The sequence below is a fragment of the Echeneis naucrates genome, chromosome 13 (genome assembly GCF_900963305.1).
Source record: "Echeneis naucrates chromosome 13, fEcheNa1.1, whole genome shotgun sequence".
NCBI classification, from domain to species: domain Eukaryota; kingdom Metazoa; phylum Chordata; class Actinopteri; order Carangiformes; family Echeneidae; genus Echeneis; species Echeneis naucrates.
Window position 1 is genome coordinate 13,885,470 of NC_042523.1, and position 21,729 is coordinate 13,907,198.

At 41.1% G+C, this 21,729-nt stretch overlaps 2 protein-coding genes across 3 annotated transcripts; both read left to right on the plus strand.

The window, feature by feature from the left end:
* Nucleotides 1-1,622: 1,622 nt before the first annotated feature.
* hepacama (hepatic and glial cell adhesion molecule a) lies at nt 1,623-7,214 on the plus strand. The gene is made up of 7 exons (XM_029518266.1): nt 1,623-1,719; nt 3,733-4,080; nt 4,366-4,647; nt 5,713-5,803; nt 6,053-6,120; nt 6,275-6,345; nt 6,867-7,214. The coding sequence occupies exons 1-7, from the start codon at nt 1,623-1,625 to the stop codon at nt 7,212-7,214; spliced, it is 1,305 nt and encodes a 434-aa protein (XP_029374126.1).
* A 3,906-nt stretch (nt 7,215-11,120) lies between these two features.
* On the plus strand, nt 11,121-18,001 carry pde9ac (phosphodiesterase 9ac). 2 transcript variants are annotated; one of them, XM_029517445.1, is made up of 18 exons: nt 11,121-11,189; nt 12,737-12,807; nt 13,468-13,545; nt 13,917-13,960; nt 14,110-14,164; nt 14,429-14,499; nt 14,633-14,720; nt 14,828-14,909; nt 15,004-15,078; nt 15,161-15,247; nt 15,405-15,509; nt 15,685-15,767; nt 16,052-16,208; nt 16,353-16,466; nt 16,651-16,755; nt 16,848-16,976; nt 17,059-17,154; nt 17,951-18,001. In XM_029517445.1, the coding sequence occupies exons 1-18, from the start codon at nt 11,121-11,123 to the stop codon at nt 17,999-18,001; spliced, it is 1,560 nt and encodes a 519-aa protein (XP_029373305.1). The 2 variants fall into 2 exon arrangements, with proteins under 2 accessions (XP_029373305.1, XP_029373306.1); XM_029517446.1 differs by having other exon boundaries at nt 14,633-14,710; nt 14,830-14,909.
* The last annotated feature ends 3,728 nt before the right edge of the window (nt 18,002-21,729 follow it).

The window sequence follows — 21,729 nt, forward strand, 5'->3', positions numbered from 1 at the left end:
CCTCGCCATCTTAATAGATGGATAGAAAATAAAAAGAGGGGGACATCAATGAGTGGCCCTCAGTGCCACAGCTGAATGAACCACACCTGATGGATCACCACTTGTCACATAGTAAAAATAAAGGACGCATCATGTCTGTCTGAGTCACATGGAGGATGGCATCAGAACTAAATATGAAAAGGATTTTGCCAAAACTCATTCACCCAAACTGAATGGGATGCAGGCCCCGTCTGTGGCCCATCTCTCTTCCTCTATTGACTGGAAAGTGTCTGCCTTCATTTAGAGCATGGTAGAAGATGACAGGAAGAGGGAGGTGCTGTTTTCAGTGAGGGCAGAGGTGGAGGGGAAAAGGTTCGGCTTTGATGGCTGACTACACAGCAGTCTGAGTCCTGGGAGAGCGGTGGTGAACAGCAGCTGTTCCCACAGTCCTGGTGCTTTCTGTCAACTGTGCCTCCTCCTCTGCTTAAAACCTCCCTTTGTTGTCAAACAAAATGCTCCAAGAACTCAACAAAAGGCTGCTTTCCTGAACTGGGAGAGACGGCATATAGAGCATATGACTCATCAGTGCACAGAAAAACAAAGCCTTAAACTCAGAACACAGAGAAAGTGATGACAAACTTATTGAAACTTGACACTTATTAGAAAGTGACATGGTAAAAATATTAGAGTTCTGTGATGTGTATGGAGTCAGAAGAACAATCTAAAGCACTAAACCCCTTTATTCAGCCTTTTTTGTTGTTGTTGTTGTCGTTTGTTTATTGTTTATTTATTTATCTAAGCTACCTGATGTTTTCCTTTTTTTATTTACTTGTGTTCCATTTTTTCTGCTTATTTGTGCACATAGGGTTTTTATGTGACAGGAAACAAAAGGGCGAATATGTCAAAGTATTAAAAGTCATAACTTGAATGTCAGAAAAGCAACAGCTTTGGCATTTGCAGCTTCTTCTCCTTCAGTGTTGCTTCCCCCCGCAGATTTCTTCAGGAGTCCATCGTGTTAATGCCTTAGTGTAGCTTCTACACCACCCAGAGGACAAAGTAGGCACAAGTCATGATTTTTACTTGTTTCTTCTTAATTCCTTTTTTGCTGTGTGTGTGTGTGTGTGTTGGGGGTTTAATTGTGAGACTACAGTTCAGAGAAGAGTTGCACATTGTGATAGAAGTGGACTAAAGAGGGGAAATTAGTTGTTTTTCAAATTCAGACGTGTTAGGGGTTTAAGTGGGCTCCGCTGTTTGGTTGAAGTACAGTTGATCTCTCGGGAATTCTCGCAACTTACAACTGAACGAGAAGCAGAAAGCACAAAGCAATACTGGACACTTTAAGATAAACACCCATCGAAAAAAGCAAACGCTTTTCATCTTTCAGTTCTCTTCAGAAAGGGCAGTATGGAGTCGAAGAGGGGACCTCATCTACACTATGTCTCTGTCTCAGTCAAACACACACACACACAGTTGGCTGTTGTTGGCTCTGAGTGGGGTGCTGAGAGGAGAGTGGGGCTCAGTGTGACCAGAGAGCGGCCAGTGCTGCAGGCAGGCAGCGGAGAGAGTGTTGAGCCACAGAAACGTGCCCAGAGTGGATAAACCATGCTCACTAAGTGGGAGAAAGACTCTGCCCAGGACACAAGATGAAGGTGGAGAGGAAGACCCCCTCTACAAGGAACAGTTTAGCTGACATTCCTGCACTGCTGACGCTCTGTGGCCTCCTCCTCCATCTCTTCACAGGTAAGTCAAAGCACTTGTTGAGCCATCCAGACAAGAGGATAAAGAATTTCCCAGAGTCTCCTATTGTATGTTTCAGATGATGGCCAAACAAGAAGCCTTTTCCTCAACTGTGAAACTCTGGTAGTTAAATAACAAGCAAAGAGAAGGAAACTTTTTAATCACTGCTTTGTTGTACAGTCGTTAGTTTAATCCCATTATGCCACTAAAAACCACCTTAAAACCAACATAAAGTGAGTAAATCCAGGTTAAGTTAGCCAGAGATGTTTTTCCTTGTCCCTGTGATCCAGCACAATGGATCTGTTCATGTGTGGTGCTCCATATTGGTCCTCCCCATCAAACGCTCAAAGGATCCTGGAGTGTCCATTGTAGGTGTGTGAGGCGGGGATGTGTAGGTTGAGTGTGATGATGTTTTGTGGGGAGCCATTGAAGAGCGGAGGGTCTGCTCTTTGGATGTAAAAACTTTAGGGTAAGCTCATTTCAGTGAAAAAATGATGTCAGAAATTTAGCTGTGTTGATTTTAGTTTTAAAATGTGTGATTTCATTTTATGCCCGTACCAGTTTACCCAACTGGACCAGTTTTTGTTAGATCACAGGATCCTGTGTCTTTCTCCAACTTCACCACTGACAAAGAGTTCCTCTCTCTCTCTTCCTCACTAACCCTCTCTCACTCTTTTCAGTGGAGGAAACTTGTTCCAACAATCATGCCCTTTGTCTTATTGCCTTGGCAACCCCTGTCAGGCGGGCCAAATGGTTACCACGGCAATGAGGCGATGCCCTGCTAACTGCCACACTGCAAAGAATAGGGACGAGTGCATATTCTCTCTCTCTCTCTCTCTCCCTCGTAGGTTTATTTTTCAATCACTGAGGCCTAACAGTAGGATGCCCTTCACAGGCCCTCAGCCAATGTTTAATGCTCCGTGTGTCCAGCCTCAGCAGAGTTATAGGAACCTCCACTGTGAACATAATGGCTTTGCTGTGTTTGGTTTCCAAGACAAGGCACGTTTATAAAGGATAAAATGTGGCTCACACTGTAAAAGCTTATCCCTGTATCCCTACGGGAGCTGGAGGATAATTGGGGAACACAAATCAAAATTAGTCATTACTTGTTCGCCGTAAGGGGTTGTGAGGAGTTGTTTGAGGGAGCTTCTGAGGAACAGATTTGTGATCTAGACGTGCTTAGGCATCATTGGCCTGTATTGGCCCACAAATAAATGTACACATGCCAAATTCTTTCTGTAAATAATTTTAAGATGACTAATGGCAATTTCAGGGCAAAACATTTATATTAATTAAAGTGCAAGTGAGAAATAAATCCGTTTTGGAAAAAAAGCCAAACGAGTCCTTACTCACAGCATCGAGGTTCAAATAATTAAGTCGTGTTTATTTCTAAGTAAAAGAAGTTGTGGAATTGTACTATGTAACTTTCACATACTCCATAATCACCAATGTCAATAAAATAAATTACCAAGTGGCATGATGAAATCCACTTAAGATTTTTTTTTTCTTGTTTACATCTTACAATCCTGGGAATGTTGACATGTTTTAGTGCTTTTGGTCTTTTGATCAAGTGACCAAACATGTTTGGGGCTTCAACAACAAACATAAATCGTAGCTTAGGTTAGGTAATCAGGTAATTAAGTGACAGAAGTCAAATAAATGAGGAAAATTAACAAGCCTAATATTTCCACACCATCCTAGACATGGAATGGTGGAAAAACGAAATACCAGATGAATGGGAATCAGACGGGAAAATTAGCTTATGTTTGGTTACACCTACATGGACGTGGTTTTTCTACCTCTTCTTAACAGGACCGTTACAACTCTGACTCATCCTCTCTGTTAGTGGTGGTAGCAGTAACGAGTGTCTTTCTCTGCGTGAACAGTTAATTCCTCTGATCTCTGCTAACTGGCAGAGCACTAAAGGCAGCATAGTGACCGTCCAAACTCTAATCCCACACGCTGTTCTTGTATTTCTCCCTGAGACCTCTCTGCTGTCACTCTGACTCCCCCCAGGTGAGGTGTCTGCAGTGAATGTGACCAGCCTGACCCAGGTGGTGAGGGGTACAGTAGGCAAAGAGGCCTTGTTGTCAGTAAGCTACTCCAGCAGCAGCTCTGACAAGCCCGTGATTAAGTGGCTGCTAAAGAAGAACAAAGAGAAACCCATCACTGTGGTTCAGTCCATTGGAACAGACATCATAGGAAACCTGAGGCCAGAGTACCGCAACCGCATCCTGGTGCTTGAGAATGGGTCACTGCTGCTTCACGACTTGAAGTTGTCGGACGAAGGCGCGTACGAAGTGGAGATCTCCATCACGGATGACAGCTTCACTGGAGAGCACTACATCGAACTCACGGTGGATGGTATGGAGAATTTCCTCTCTTTGAAAAGCCTGCTTTCTGCTTTCGCTCGTGTTTCAAAATATGTGAGCAGTCGGAGCAGAACACTGAACAGGAGTTAGGAGCTAAAACAAAATCAATACCAGTTGAAAATGCACTGCGTGATATAGAGTGATTCACAGAGTCGTCTGTGCTCTTCTGAAGACACCGAATGAGATTCCACTCATCGACTGTGTATAACTAGAGGTGAACCACCCTCTTACATCCGTAAATTTCTATGTCCCTGTGTTTTTGCCCTTTCATCCTCAGTTCCTGTGTCCAAACCTTATATCCAGATGATGGCCTCATCTGTCCTGGAGTACAGCGAGCACTTCAACCTGCACTGCTCACACGAGAACGGCACAAAGCCCATCTACAGTTGGCTGAAGGGAGGCAAGGTGCTGACCAATGATTCCCGCCTGCTGCTTTCATATGACCAAAAGGTCCTGACCATCTCACGTGTTCTCATGTCGGACGATGACATTTACACCTGTGCGGTGGAGAACCCCATCAGCAGCCTGAAGAGCATGCCTGTCCGACTCACTGTCTACAGTAGGTGGCATGTTACACTGGTGGGATCTCAAGTTTACATAAGTTTGCATTACGGAAAACAAGATGATGGTATAATAACAGTTGAATTAACAGCCCAGCTGGAAGAAGTATTCAGATAATGCCATAGAAAACACCCAAATACAAATTTCAGTAGTGTTCAGTGGGCAAAATGAACTTTGTCATTGTTATATTGGTATATATCATAATAATTATTCATGCAATTTTTATTTTGCATAAAATGGAAATACTTACCTGCAAGTATAATATCAATGTACTCTTCACTAATAGTTTCTAAATGTAATTATTCTTTCTAGCACTAACCAATTTAAAGAATCTCATCATGGAAGCTGCATATACTTCATCTCATGCAACAACCATCCATTTTCAGTTAATGACAGAAGCAATTATCATTCCATGTTGACCCGTACACAAGAATACCAGGCCCTTTAAACAATGTTGTTTAAAACAAGGGCAAATCCAGGCAGCAAGTGCAGCAGAATTGGCTCAGACCGGCTGTTACCAGGCGCCACTGTCGAGCCACATGTCAGGCTGAGAGAGGGGGAGAGGCGGTCTGATCCAATGAATGGACAGTTATTTATGAGGACGGGGGCAGAGAAAGAAGGCAGGTGGGGGCTACGCTGTGCCTCAGTGGACCTCAGTAATCCTGACTTCATTATTGCTGCAATGTGATGTGCTGCTTGAAGAAACACCTACAGGCCCTTAAACTGAGTCTGTTCCCTCAGCGTGGGTAACTGCACGGCACAAAGTCTCCAAGTGACTCCTCTAATGGGCTGCTTCACTGCATCGCTTTCATGCCAGCACAACCAAAGCATTTGGCAGCAGAGTCTAATGTTTTGCACATGCTCCATATCCGGGTCATGTTTTTTTATTAGCTAAAAGAAAGTTATTGAAAGCATGACTTCATGTAATCCTGCAAACTTTGCTGAAATGTAATTCCATTCTGACAGAAAACTTTCTTTCTTTCTTTCTTTCTTTCTGTCTGTCTGTCTGTCTTTCTCTCTGCCTTTGTGTTCACATCTACCTCACTGTATCATTCCGGTTCAGGACGGAGCTCACTGTACATCATCCTGTCCACCGGGGGCATATTCCTCCTCATCACCTTGGTGACGGTCTGTGCCTGCTGGAAACCTTCAAAGTTAGTCTGTCTCCCTTTCCTTCTTCTCCCTGTCGCTCTCTCTCTTTCTCTCTCTCTCTCGTTGGCTTTGATATTGCACTTGAGGATGTGAACAGAATCTCAAGTAGCTGAACAGTTTCATCTCCCTCTCCTAGCCTGGATGTTTAGCGGAAAATTGTTGAACAACCTTGAGCTTGTAAACGCCACGGTTTTGGAACAGTATTTGAAAATATCCCAAGAGGTTTTGTTTTTTGTTTTTCATTGCTGTAGAAAGAAGCATCGACCTGTCCCTCAAAGAGCTCCTGTCTATGTAGAGCACAGTGAAAATGGCCATGACGGTGAGCAACAGTTATATTGGCTTGTGGATCAAGCTCTTTACGGTTTTTTGTAATTAACCATTGAGCATTGCACAAAACACAGATTATACTCATTGTTCATCTCATTGTACTAGTGAGCAGAACGTTTCTAAAATAAATATTTTATGTTTGTCAGTTGACGTTGTACCCAAACCAGCCACACTTGGCCGAAGAAGTCCCATGCCTCTTTACGTTCTGAATGAAGATGTAAGTTAATCGTTTTCTTCTCTCAAAATCCTGTTTAACATTTATATCTGCCAATAAGACCAAAAGTCTTCAGTCACGCTTCAGTTTCTAACTGTGAGCTGCTGAGAGCTCACATGAGCGTGCGTTTTCATGGTTGGAAAGTAATTAGTTCTGAAGTAAAGCATCTTCGGAGGGTGATGTCATAGTGATGTATGTTGATGGTTTCAGATGATTTCACTAAAAACTGCTAATTTGAGCCTGATGATCAAAGTCAGGGGATCGATACGGCCATCCGTCATTGACTTCTGGGCACGAGGACTGGCTGCAGAAAACACTTTTGTGCTAATCAATCCAGTAAATGTCAAAATATTCCCCGAGTGCCAAAAATGTCAGCCTCAGACCAGCAATGCCATCAGTAAAGGCATGCAGCTCAAACATGATCCAACTTATTCACTGGTACAAAATTATAGCTTCACAAAAATGTGATACACGAATAAAAGACCACAGATGATGACCGCAGCGTGTCTATCGTCTTGTTTCAGGAGAGTCTGGAGCGTCTGGAAGAATGCTCTGCCAATGCAGTCAGCCAATCAGAAATGAACATGCCTGCTACCTATGCTCCAGTTTTTCACTCCTCCTCTAATAGAACTGAGCAGCCCATCTGGACTACCCCACGCAGATACACCCGTAGCCCCTCTCCGCTGGCACAACCTCACCCACAGCCCCCTCTGGGCCCTCCCCAACGTCCCATCCGCTCACCTGCTCACTCCCCCAGTTCATCTCCACGCAGTTTCAGCCCAATCAGAAGGGTCCGTCCTCCGGCGAGCATCCCAGCCAGCCACCTGCCTGTAGAGGCAGAACTTCCAGATCCCAGTGACCAGACACACTGACGTGACCGTCCATCCCAACAGTGAGAGCTGCTCCTTCCTGGGATGAATGTGTTCATTCTGTGATATGTAAAATGCAAATATAGTTTCTTGGTCTTTTCTTGCATCCTGTCAGAGATTGATAAGGAACGTGATGGATTGGGTGCTTTAGGAGAAGAGATGAGTTCCCTTTAAGCTAACCCTTCATATTCCATTATTTATGGCTCTGCACAATAAGCCTGTAGTTTTTGGATGATCTTGAGTGAAATGTAAAATTATATCCTGTTCACCAACATGTAGTACATCATGTATGTGATGCTGAGATATTAAAGATTTCCCTGCTCTGGTATAATTTTTCTTCATGTTGTATTATGAATTTTTGCTGGGACCTTTTGACAAGTGTCTGTACATATATAAGTTAAATGCTTTAAAGGGTTGGGTGTTCTTTTTTTGTTTGTTTGTTTGTTTGTTTTTTTATTCTTAAACGACAAACTATTATTTTCCACATTAGATCATAGTATAAGCTATGGTAATAAAATAGTTTGAAATAGTTTGAAGGTTATCATCAAATTTGTAACAATCACAAGCAAAAATTGAAACCAGATTTAGCTTTTTGCAGTATCATCATGCACACATAACAAAGTCATGATGGCATAAGCCTTCCTTTGATCACCTTATATTTTGTGTGTAATTCCTGTCCAGTCCATTAGATGTCACCCACATATTTCTTCAAAAACTGTATTTCAATATAAAATTGTCAGTGATAGATTTACTTGTTCATGTACAATTGCCTTTATACGTTTTTTGTTTAGTGTAGCAGTTCATATATGACACTTTAGAGTGTGTTGTGTTATGTTCTGTGCTTTGGGAGTTCCTCTTATTCTTCAACTACTTGTTTGTCTTTAGCAGATCATCGAAGATCAAACTGCACACAAGCCCACCCTGAAAATTAAAAACCGTTGATTACTGACTGATAAATCATATCGGAACATATGACTTATAACTAATAACTTATTCTATCCTCACAAACATTGCATGCTGTAATTCTTTTTTTCCTATTGCATAAAGTCAGTGGCAGCACAGATTAAAGATGAAAGGGCGTGCTGAACTGTGTTCCCTTGTGAGGTGCATGGTTTGAGAAAAGTGTGAGTCATGCAAGCGCAGGGACATAAAGTGGCCTGGTCCGTCACTATTATCCCTCCAGATGAACAGCTGGGCATCTTTTGTGATGAAAATCTGCATGATTTTATTAATTGCTTTTATCCTGAAATGTACCTTCCATACTGGAGGTGTTGTGAGTCTCATCGATACATTAGAAAATGAGATCCGCCTCATTTGATGTGGGCTTTGTGGTGTGGTTGGTCTGAACCAACCATTATTCCCTGGAGCACAGACTCATGAATACACAAACATCATCCAGGGTCCACACATGGACCACCAAGCAAACAGGCAAATGTTCATAATCAGTTGTGGCTTGTGGTAAGCGGGAAATGAAATGTCCTCGGATTAGGAGAGAGGGCCGTTCTTATTGAGCTTGGACGTCACTTTGACTCTATTTTGATCTCACATTCTGTGATTTGTCTGTTTCATCATGATGTCTCAGCTCTCTTCCTGGCAGTGGAACCTAGAGGCTTGGGCAATAATTAGACTCATGGGGATCAGCATCAGATCTGTGTGCATATGAAGGAGTGAAATGTGTGGAGATTAGGTGTCCTTTGAGTTGAATAGAGAGGTTGTATGATGCTCGTCATCTCTAATTAATTATCTCCTCCTCCAGCCTGCCAGGTGGAGCTTTCTCACTAAGGCCCTTGTTCACATTGTTAATGTGTGAGTCCCAGTAGAGGACAAAGAACTTATGAATGGATAGCCCTCATTTCAGCTTCTTTTGTTCCCAGGCTAGGATCTTTCAGACATCTATATCAATAATCTTTACCATTCAAACTGATATAATATAAAAACTAACAAAACTTTATTCTAAAACCAGAGCATTTCCAGCGGTTATGTCTTTTGAGAAAGAAAGTCGAGTTCTTCTCCCTTCATCATATCATTTGCAGCAACACCAAAGAAACATTTCCCCTCTAAACATCTAAAATGATTCATTTAACTAACTATTTTAGCCATACATATACAAAATATTGCTATACTTTACAAAACACTCTGAAATGAATGTTTCTGTATGTAACATAATTAAATTAGTCACATCTCAACCATCAGCATCATTAAAAGTCTTTTGACACACTTGCACATCAATATTAATGATTTAGATGGACTAAATAAGAATATCATTCAGAAGGATACATTTTCATGCTGCAGGACTGTCCATAGTGAACAGGTACTGGACTTTAGTAAAGGCTCGGAGTGTTTGCTTCTATCCCTGCTGTTAAACTTTACACACTTGGACAGTGTCTAAAATAAGTTTTAGACACAGTCCAGTTAAACTTACCAATTTGTGATACGACTACTCAATTTGGCACGTGAACGCAAAGCCTTTAACAATATGAAACGCGTTGTAACATGTAATCAGAATGTGTACATGGCTGTGTTATTTTATTATTTGTGTTATTGTCCTTGCTCATTTATAAATTGATGCTAAAATAAAATGCACTCCAAAATCTGCTCAAGAGCTCTGCTGAACTCATCTGACCAAACCATCTGCTGGAGCTGTACTCAGTGATCGAGTGGATGAGGGGATTGAGTAGGCTAAAACACACAGACAGATACAAACACACACATGCAAACGTACGCGCACAAAATAAACACAGATTCTTATTAAGTGAACATAACACACTTTCACATGTGTACATACAAATGCAGCACTCATGCAGATTAGAGGCTTACAGAAAGAGCCAAGTCACATGAAATTAGGGTCCTTCTTGGTTAGAAGTGGACTCCCCTGATAAGATATAATTTTGCAGGTAAGATTAGGGTGCTCTAATCAGTGTTTTGTTTGTGCGCTGTGTGCATTTTAGGCCAGCAGTGATTGCTGTTTTCAGCAGAGCATAGCTGTAATATGAGTCTCTGGCCAGGTTTCAATCTGATAGTTGTTCAGTAAACAAGTTATGTCCAGTTCAGGACAGAGCCACAACACTTCAGTGGGCTTTCCTGCAAGATACAATGAATCAGTGTATGTAGATAAGATGTTGTGTGTGTGACCAGCACAGTTAAACACTCCACCACTTCAGATGGCAGGGTTGCTTTTTTTCCCCCCATAGCAACGGTCTCCTGGCAACCAGTAAGAGCGCCATTTATATTTGTAGTACTCAATACCCCTCCGACTCCCTCACACATACCCTTCCTCACCTTCATTATCAGCCACATCCTCTCCATCCTCTCTCTCTCTCTTCCCCATCGTTTTTCCTGGGAGTATGTGTGTTTGAGTTTTTCTGCATGTGAGTCAGATGCATCCTCAGCACCTGGGACATTACCTTCAGTCTCCACAGGGGAAGCTCCATCGCTGACACTGTAAGTTTAGCAGATGTGCTTTTGTTTTTCATAAATGAATGTGACAGTGGTTATTTATCACCGCATCACACATGTGAAAGTGTACAACTGTATGCTCATCTGTTTTTCTTTTTGATTGCCTCATGGAACTGTGTGTTATGGAAAATGTATTATTTGTAAATGCCCAGTTCATTTTTCATGTTTTGCTTCATAAAAGTGTTTAATTATGTTTTCATACACGTCATACACTTTTTGTTTTTTCTTGACTGAAGTTTATGATATTTTGTAACTTCACACTGATTCTTTTTGAGTTTGTTAATTACATCATTTTGCATTTCCAAGCATTACACTTAACTGGATATAGGCCGAAGAGTTTTCTCCTTAATTGTTATTTAGCATTGTGTACCAGGTCGTTGGTTCTTCTGGTTTGTCAGTCAGGGCTCCAAGCCAAAACTCTGCAGGTGTTTAGCAGCAGAGAAGGAGGTCAACATGGGCTCGAGCTCCTCCTCCTACGCCCCTAAATCTATTTACCTGGATGTGGATGGGAAGGTGCAAAAGGTACGTCCATTTTAACTAAAGATGTTTTACTTAACAGGTCTTTTTATTGTTTTAATTGATAAAATTGTGTGCAATGTAGCTAGTTTGACAAAAAGGTTAACCACTTGGACTGAAAAGTAAATACATTTACAAGTAAAAGTGCAACTAAATGAACTATCATAAATGTATATATATGCAGATATAATGTTTTGATAGTGTACCTATTCTACTGTATTCTGTATAGAATATTTAAAACGTATGTGTCAACCTTTTAATAAAATTACAATTAAACTTTTGAAATTCAGGTTGTATGCACATATGAGGGAAAGTCAAAATATTCGAAAGCAAATAATAGGCTAGCAATTAAAACAAAAGAATTATACCATAATCTGATCATTAGTTTGAAAAGAAAAGCAAGTAAACAAATGTAGCTACTGAAATTAAATAGTCAAATTCTTAATTCACCTTCTTGAATCATGACAAATATTCCCTGAAGGCTGCGCTCACACAAGGAGCTAAATTTAGACAGCAAGGTGGAGCTGTTTCCCTTCCAGGTGTTACTAACAGAACCTCACACCTGTTGGTATTAGCTTACTCACCACAATTAATTACTGCTGCCTAGTAGCCCTGGAGCATGAAGAAAACTGGGGATTTATATGTAATTATTTCCCGATGCTTGGGGGAAACATTCAGAAAAGAAGAAATGAAAAATTAAGTAATAAAAGAAGCAGTGACTTAATTCAGCTTTTTGGTCTCGTTGACAACAGAGCAATTGTTTAATGATCAGTTGTGACAAATGGTTTCGGGCTCGGGTTTTATGCCTCAGCATTCCACACATACTGCGATACAGATAAATGAAACACTTGCTGATCGGCTGAATGTCGAGTGCTTCAAGTAGAGAGCTGGCAATGACACATGTCTGTTCAAGAGCCCCGAGCCCACGGTCTGAGGCTGAATGTTTGTCTGCTACACCTGCTCCCTTTTCCATGGAAGACCATAGTTTCTGCTCGGGGTGTATCCGCCCTGTCTTCACTATAAACGCTGCACACATGTACAATTGTTATTATTTTTTTGTACACAAGTCAGGCAGTACGCCCAAGTTTTGTTAACTGGGCTGATTTGTTTTTCGGGTGGCAGGTGTGAATAATGTTGCTATCTTCAAGATCTCCATGAACTCTTACACTCCAGCTGTCCTTTTCTTTCCCCCATTGGTCTCCCTGTAAACTTGACCTTATTCCGCCATGAAACAAACCATCCCTTACTTCACAGTCCCATGTGGCTCGGTTGTCGAAAAAACACATGAAATTTGATAACCGTCCTCTCCTGTCAAAACAGCGGGGCCTTATATCAAAACCACAGCAGCTGTTTGTGTGCAGGTGTGCCTTCAGAAGCCACATACACACACACGCACTGTGTCCCAGAGGAGGATTTCTCAATAACTGTGAGGCATAATAGCGATTAAGAACAGAATTGTGAACCTAATTCACTCAACATGCTGCCATGTTTAACATCGTGTGTAAAAAGTGGAAATAAAACACTGAATTGAAAGAGATGTGTATGTCTGACAGGTGGTGTTCAGTCGGCACTGCAGCCCATGTGACATTAAGGAGCTTCTGTGTTCCTCATCCAACATTCCCAGGTTTGTCTGCGCACATTTTCATTCACCCGGCTCACACGTATCCAACAATCCAAGGAAACTAGACTCAGTTGTATTTTCCTTCTCATGTAAGAGGCTTCTTCAGTTCTTAACAGATGTACCTCATCCACAAAGGGTTTTCCTGATTTCCGTGCTTGCTTATTTTTTTTCTCATTAATTATCAAAAGAGCTATGACATAAAACCACACAGAAATATCGTGCAACAAAGCAAGACCATCATTCGTTTATACTGCACCATGACACATAGAGGTAGAAAATTTGTTAAGATGCTCCCCACAGAGCACCAACTGCTATGCAATGAACACTTATGAGCAGCAGCCGTATTAGTCATGTACATCTGCGAAGGCAATGACGAACGATAGAAAGTGGATGTAGTCATCCAATTTTATTGTGGAAGATTAAGTGATTCAGTTTTTACTATTTGCTCTCGGGCACTTTGATTTAATGAAACTCGCAATAAAACACAAATTCATTCAGATAATTGTGTGTGTAAAAGAACAAATACAAATTGCATTTCAACAAGTCCTTAAACCACGATTTAAAAAGTATAACCATATAAAACCTACTCTGTTCAAATAATACTGTAAATGACTCAGGGTAGGGATTACAACACATTTTTCTTTTCTCAATCTTCTCAAACAGGAACACTGCCATCATGATGGTGGACCCAGAAGGTGCCCTGGTCTCCATAGATCCCACCATGCCCACCAACTCTCCAAAGTATCTCCACCATCAGGGATTTGTGTAGAAATGCCAAAATTAAATTTCATCATTGTCATCTTTTTTCTCACCCCTCCTAGAGGCCCTTTTCTCCTTAGAATCATTACTGAGTGAGATTGAGATGTCATTAGGAAACAGAAACTGTAAAAATTGTTTAAAAACCAAATCCTGCTGTTCTTGATATGTGTACATCACTTTTTCAGTGAGCAATGTGGTGAGATATCTTTAGTCGCTCATTTATAAGGGTTTGAAAAGGATCTGTTTACGGGCATTTGGAAAAATAGATAAATAAATAAATCTGTTTATTACAAACATCTTTATGAGCATGTTAGAAATCGGAACTAATAATTGCACGTGTGATTCTCTCACAGCTCTTTGTACAAAGTGGTCCCTCTGTCTACTGGTCAACTTGGAGGTAAGCTGACTGTGATGTTGTTCGCTGCGACAAGCTCATTAACACATAGTCCACGTTCACGCATCAACAGCAAATCTGCTGTGAAAATCTTGTGAATGAACCAAACGTGACAGTGGAAATGCTTATTGGGGCTGGTTTGTTGTCTGCAGAGAAGGAGGACATGTTTCAGAACGTGCTGTCCCAAGTGGCTGAGCAGTTCAGCAGGTAACAGCTCTGTTGTTTATGTTATGTTATGGCCGGAGCCTGCCACTCCCCGCCCTAACACATAACTCACACACAAAGCCACCACTGGTGCATTTCAGTGGCAGTACCTGCTGAAACCCACTGAGGCGAGGCAGCGTGACGCCTTTGTTTTGCCTTGAGCTTTATTTTGCAGGTCCCATTCCAGTTCTATTTTGTCATCATAAGCAATGACCCCTGCAAAGTCGGGCCTACATGTCATCCTCCTAACATTTATTTCTCTCACAGGGCCTTTCGCATCAATGAATTGAAGACCGAAGTCACCAACAGGCTAGCAATGTTGGAGAAGAGAGTGGAATGTGAGTGGTGCAATTTACAGACAGTACCTGAAGGGATCTTACGCAAAATTCGATTTTTGAAGCACATAACCTGTGATAAGAATTAAAATGAAACAGTTCTGGTCCAAACCTATTTCTTGCCATTTTGCCGCAGTGGAGGGCTTGAAAGTGGTGGAGATTGAGAAGTGTAAAAATGATCTGAAGAAGCTGCGTGATGAGATGACTTCGAGAGGTGGCAGCAGGTGAAACAGTCAAATGTTATACCGCTACAGACCTGTCAATGCAACATCCATGGAAATGATCAAGTACTAACAAAAAGTTCCTTAAACCTTTCTCTATTTGATCTCAGAGTAAACTGTCCATGCAAATACAACTTCTCAGATGACGGGAAGAAAGTCACTCCTAGACGAGATGTCCCCAGTTACCCAAAGGTATGTCCACATCGATAGATCCTTTTTGACAGCCACTAAATATTATCTGAAGCCTCTTCTGAAGTGCTGATGACCCCTTTATTTTGCTGGATAGTACACATTGTCTCAGGAGACTGTTGAGGCACTGAAGAAGCCAACGTTTGATGTCTGGCACTGGGAACATAATGAGGTTTGCTGATTCCACCATTTAGCCACATCGTCCATTTGCATTTTATCTCAGAATCTGAATTGTTTTCGTCCTCTTTTTGCAGATGCTGAGCTGCCTGGAGTACATGTATCATGATTTGGGGCTAGTGAAGGAATTCAACATGAACCCCATCACACTCAAACGCTGGCTGGTAAAGTTAGAACAGTAAAGGACACCCTATAGATTGACAGTTATTTGACAGGGTCCGGATTGCAGCAGCGCTACTACGAGGAGTAGATTATCTGCAATGGTTACGATGGTTTGAAACTTCTTTAATTTGAGATGTTTTATGAATATCTGCCTTCTAGTTAGCAATTCAGGAGAACTACCGTAACAACCCCTTCCACAACTTTCGTCACTGCTTCTGCGTTAGCCAGATGATGTATGGCATGATTCATCTGTGCAACCTACAGGTAAACGCATATTTAATGTCAAAGACACCATTTAGGTGAACTAAACATTATTTAAAATGCATTTCTACAAAATAACAGCCAGAACGCTGCTGTTGAAGTTCTTACTTACCAAATGATGGATGTTTAAAGCATGAAGCATTTTCTGCTGACACTGTTTCTTTGCGTTGTTGTCCAGGAGAAGCTGACTCTCACAGATATGGGCATTTTAATGACAGCTGCAGTATGCCACGACCTGGACCACCCCGGCTACAACAATACGTAAGACTCACTATCCTGTGTGTAGGGGTGTTGACAGGCAGACCTGGGCAGATGCCCAGTGACCTTAACCATGTTTTGACATCCTCCACACAACACTGTAGTCAATGAACTGTGAAACTAGTTCAGCATGGAGAGAGCCGTGGTATGAAAACATCCTGATTTTGATCATCATATTGCTCTCGGTTGGAGATTGGGGCAGGCAAGGCAGAGACCTCTTTTATCAGAGGAATTTCATGGGAAAATACCATCAACCCATCATTCATGTTCTGTCCTCCATCTATCAGGTACCAAATCAATGCCCGCACAGAGCTGGCAGTGCGCTACAATGACATATCCCCGCTGGAGAACCATCACTGTGCTGTGGCCTTCCAGATCCTTTCTCTTCCTGAGTGCAATATCTTTGCAAATGTGGATCCCGAGGCATTCAAACAGATCCGACAGGTGAAATGCGCAGTTGGCGTCCTGATTACTTTACTTGAGTAAAGACAGAGGATGTCTTTATAACAGTTAACCTGGAGACTGATTTGATTTCTTGGCTTAAAGTATAAGAACATCCCTTGCAAACCTCTGCTGTTATATTTTCAGGCAATTATCACCCTCATTCTGGCCACTGACATGGCCCGACATGGAGAGATACTAGACTCCTTCAAGCAAAAAGTAGACAACTTTGACTTCACCAATGAAGAGCATGTGACATGTGTATGTATATGATGTCCTATAACTATTCTGACCCATATTCTTTGTGTGTCACTTAATTGGGAGAAACCAGTTGTTTTGTCAGAGAAACGCAGTGGATGCTGGCTGACTCACTTGTGTCACTACAATGATGAATAGGAGTTTTTGTTTGTTTGTACACATCTTGTGCATGTGTTTGTGCTTTCAGCTGAAGATGGTTCTGATCAAGTGCTGTGATATATCCAACGAGGTGAGGCCAACAGAGGTAGCTGAGCCGTGGGTGGACTGTCTTCTGGAAGAATACTTCATGCAGGTAACCCCAAACAGATGTCCCTGCGGTCAGATGTCTCTGGTTTCAACAAAGGCTCGGCACACTGATAACATTCCCGCTTGTTTGCTTCGTAGAGCGACAGGGAGAAGTCTGAGGGTCTCCCAGTGGCTCCCTTCATGGACAGGGACAAAGTCACCAAACCAACAGCTCAAATTGGATTCATCAAGTTTGTCCTCATCCCAATGTTTGAAACAGTCATGAAGGTAGAACAGGATGGAACTGGGACGTGAGTTTGTTTCAACACACCGTCTTTGATGATGTTCACGCTGTAATGTTCTCCAACAGCTTTTCCCTCAGATTGAAGAGATCATGGTTCAACCTTTGAGAGACTCTCGTGACCACTATGAGGAGCTGAAACAGATTGATGATGCTATGACAGAGGTAGAACCTTGTCTATTCTATCTGTCTATCTGTCTGTCTATCTGTGTATCTATCTGTCTATTCTATCTGTCTATCCGTCTGTCTATCTGTCTATCTATTCTATCTGTCTATCTGTGTATCTATCTGTCTATCTATCTGTCTATCCGTCTGTCTATCTGTCTATCTATTCTATCTGTCTATCTGTGTATCTATCTGTCTATCTGTCTATCTGTGTATCTATCTGTCTATTCTATCTATCTATCTGTCCATCTATCTGTCCATCTATCTGTCCATCTATCTATCTATCCATCTAGTTAGTTTAGTATAAGAATCCATAAAGAGGGGGAAACAGGTAGCCAGGCTTTATGAACAGGTGATATATCCAGGGAGGTTGTGCTCTGAACTCTGAAAACCTGCACACTTACAACTGCATCTGTTTCTCAGCCTCTGTCAGAAATCATATTTCGCACAACTGAACTTCAAGCTTGTGTCTTATTTTTTGGATGTTGGTAAAGTGAAGACAATGCTAGATTATTGTTTTATTTTAATATGGTCGCAGACATGTCTGACATTTACCAAAGTGACACCAAAATGCAAAGAGTTCATGCAATGGCTGTAAACATGCTTTCTTTGGTGAGAGAAAGGTAAACAAATCCAAGCTGGCTCAAACTGTTATTCATTCAATTTGTTTTACATGGGTGGGGTCTCTCTCTGTCTCTCTCACACACACACACACACACACACACACACACACACACACACACACGGGCACATCAAACCACTTACTAACATAAAGGTGTGTCTTTTGTTCAATGAGGCACAGAAGAAAAAAACTGAAAATATGTCATTAGGCGGAAAGAAGAAGTAAGCTCTGCAAAGAGTGAGTGCAGTGGTATCTGTGTAAGTAAAAGTAACTGTCGAGTGTGTTTTTCTTCCTCTCTCTTCCTGTAGTGTTAGTGCTGAATGCTCTATGTCTCTGCCTCTCTCTGGCCTCTTTTTCACAGCAACTCTCCTCTTTACTGAACTCTACCGACCAAAGCCAGACTTTGGCAACGTTCAGCATTTTCATTACTTTGGACTCTCGTTACATGAGATCACAAAAAGGAAACATAACGTGATACCATTTAGCTGCTCTAAGCAAAAATGGTTCAGAAAGGATCAATGATCTGCAAATAAAAGAAATCCAATTGCGAAAGCAAGTGCAATGTTCAATTAAAGAAAATATCATCTAGTGAATTTGGGTTATACAACTATGTCAAAATTTCCAAATGTTATTATGCAGTTATGAGATGTGAAAACAAAGTGGTGGAAATGTTGTTCACCTGTTTCCCTCTTAAACACCATGTCGCCTTTTTTTACAGTGACAAGACACAACATTTATTGCACATGACTTGAGACTTTAACATCTCTACTGTCATATTATATTGCACTTTTCCACAGAAATAAAATGAAGTCGCCAGTAGAGTCAGAGTGTGTCTTGACTTTCCACAGATGGAGGTCAACACTCACTCACAGCTATATGGCAACTTCAACAATCAAAGAGCTTTTCTTTTTATTTCATAAACACTGAGGCGGATGGTTTGTGCTCATCTAGGCGCAGCTCTCCGTCAAAGATCTATTGTTTAAAAACTGTTTTCATTTCAGCTGTCCTCCCCCAGCTGCAGCCCTGCGCCTAATCCAAGCTTTTATTTTATTGCAGGGGTCATCTTTTGTTCTCCAATTCAGGAAAGACTTTAAAAAACCTTGAGCCATGTCTCGGTGAAGACATCCTGCGCTCGGCTCTGATGGTGACAGCTGGAGCAGGATCGAGACAGTGAGAGGCAGGCTGCTTGGCTACGTACCTAACCAAACTTAGGCATCAAGGTGGCATATGCTGAACTTTGACTTAGAGTTTTGTAACAGAGGGACCTGCTGACTTCTCTGATTATTTATGGTTTAATGTTGTTCTCACTCTTTTTTTTTTTTTTAAATAATAGCACTTCAAGAGTTTGACGGACCAGTTTCTCCAGAAAAAAGTGTAAAACCTTATTTTGAGATTTATTACTGTGGATTTAAGAATATACAACGGCCACAACATTGGCCTCAAGGACCAACGTTTCAGGAATTTATTTCCCACAAACAATAAATTATTATTATCTTAGTATTAGTAGTACTACTGGATAGTAGTACTATCCAGTAGAAATGTGAACTGCACCAAAGCTGGATGTTTTCACCTCAGTGTAGCAATACGTTGTTTTCCAAAGAGTAATGCAGCTTTGCACCTTCACTTTTTTTGTTCATTCATCATCAGTCTAGGTGTATTCTCAATTCTCAACTTCTTTAGTAAGATAAAGCTATATAGCTGCAATAACTGTTTAAATCTTACTTTAATCTCACAATACATGTAAAACTGTGTAAATCTTTGTGTCTGTTCCTTTGTCACACTCTGTGGTTCTTTATAGATAAAGGTTAGGCAACGCACATGTCAGAGTGTCATCTATTTCAAAAAGAAACAACTGTGCATCAAGTGGGTGAAGATACTTTGTGTGGTAGAAAGATTTGAAAACAGGTAATGATGACTGAGGTCTGTAGGAGAAAAGTAAAAAAAAAAACAAAAAACATGATTCATGGCAGTTTGGTCTGTTTTCATGTGCAAGAAATAAATTTTGCCAAGGCAAAACTGAACACGCTGCATCACAGACAGAGCCTATTTGCTTTGTTAAGTAATATTTATCCTACACTAACTGGATTCGATTACATGTTTCATTACATAATAATATTACATATTTATGTTTATTTTTTCAGCTATTATGAAGTTAAACATGTAAATGCAAGCATCATATGTCTGTACTAAACTAGTACTTCTTCTCAAGCTCATATTGCTGAAGATGAATGTTGAAAATGTAACAATAATGCTTAATATTAAGGAAGCTCATGCTTCAAGTCAATAGATGTGTGTTTATATGTGTAAATAGGATATTATAGTCATATCAATACTACATTGTGATGTATCTGTTTCCCAACAGTCAAACGTCTACTGCAGTTTGACAACAAACACTGATGCTCAGTTTTGCAACATTCATTCATTCATTCATTCAAGTTGTATAACTTTCAGTGGCAAATGTTGTGTAGACTTTCCAGATGTGCATGACATCTTGGTCAACCTCTCTGACTGAAATACATTTCATTGCCCCATTTTGGACTTTGGGGGTAGAATACAGTCGATGTGTGTTGAAATACGAGTAGTTATCCAGTTACATACCACCCAAAGGTACCACTTATCTCCCCCTGCGCTCCGCCCCCTTCTCTCCATGCTTCCCTTAGAGCCGTATCAGATCTGGGTGGTTGTCCTCCGGCTACTCCACAGTTTATTTATTAGTGTGTTCTTTGGCAACAAGTTGACAATTACTCCAGTGCGGTTATTGCCTCACCTGTTGGCCTCGTCGAATACCACCTACATTGCTCCGAAGAAATCAAAAATAATAACACGGGGCAATGCACCCTGGGAATCACCAAAGGCATTATTTAACTGCTTCCTTTTGTTTGACTCTTTGGCACATTTAAAGGTCAAGTCAAGAAATTGCTTCTCTCCTCTAGTTTTTAGCTAGAACGGATAAATAAATCAGACCATTTATTTGCATTTTAATTGTCTGGATTTGTTTGCATACAACTGCACTCCAAGTCGTTAAATGATTATCGCAAAACAACAGCAGAAAAAAAGAAAAAAATTATCGAGTGAGTAAACAAATGAGCGTGTGTAGTGTCTGAAAGAATGTAATTACCCATCACCTTCCCCACATGGCGTGACAGAGTGTGTTGACATGAACCTACAGGAATGCTCTGATTAAACAACATGCTCTCTTATCATGAAAGGATACTACACTGCACTCTGCTGCATTGTGACTGATTAAAGGACTGCTGTGTAGGACTGAAAGGAGTTTCATCCTGACAAGTTGAGACAAAATGCTATATATCATATTATATGTCTCCTGCTGTCTTATGTATTTGTGGGAACTAAATGTCAAAGCTTTGGGGAAATACTTGTGTTTTCTCTGCAAGTCTGTGAACATGGCTTATGCTGCAAAATTTGCTTTGGAATGCTTTCAACGTTCATTTGAGTTACAACATTAAGAGATGAAACGCTCAAACACCACCCAGTTTGCAAACTTGGCCTTTAATACGCTGTTAGAGGTTTCCAACTTAAGGTAAGTGATCTCCAGAACTCTTTAGTCGCTCTCTTTGCCTCGAGGCTGGGTGCCACACTATGCTCAACCGCTACAATACTTCAATGGGCCAGTTTGTTAAAATGGAAGTATTGAGAACTGTATCTATTACAAAGGCACCTAAATGGTGGTTGAACAAACAAGTGTTTAATTTTTCTTTCACTATAGTCCTGCGTGATATTGGACCTCTGCATGCATCAGAAGGTGTGGCAGCTTTGCAGTGACATTTGAGGCGGCCTCAGTGCACAATCATACTGACATCCAGTCAAAACAGAAAAACAGAGCATTTTAGAAACTCGAAAGAAACCTTTGTTTTATCTCAACTTTGCAATTTCCTTACATTCTGGTGGATTTTTCTGAAAGTGCTGAAGTGCCTTCTTATGTTATTTCAAAT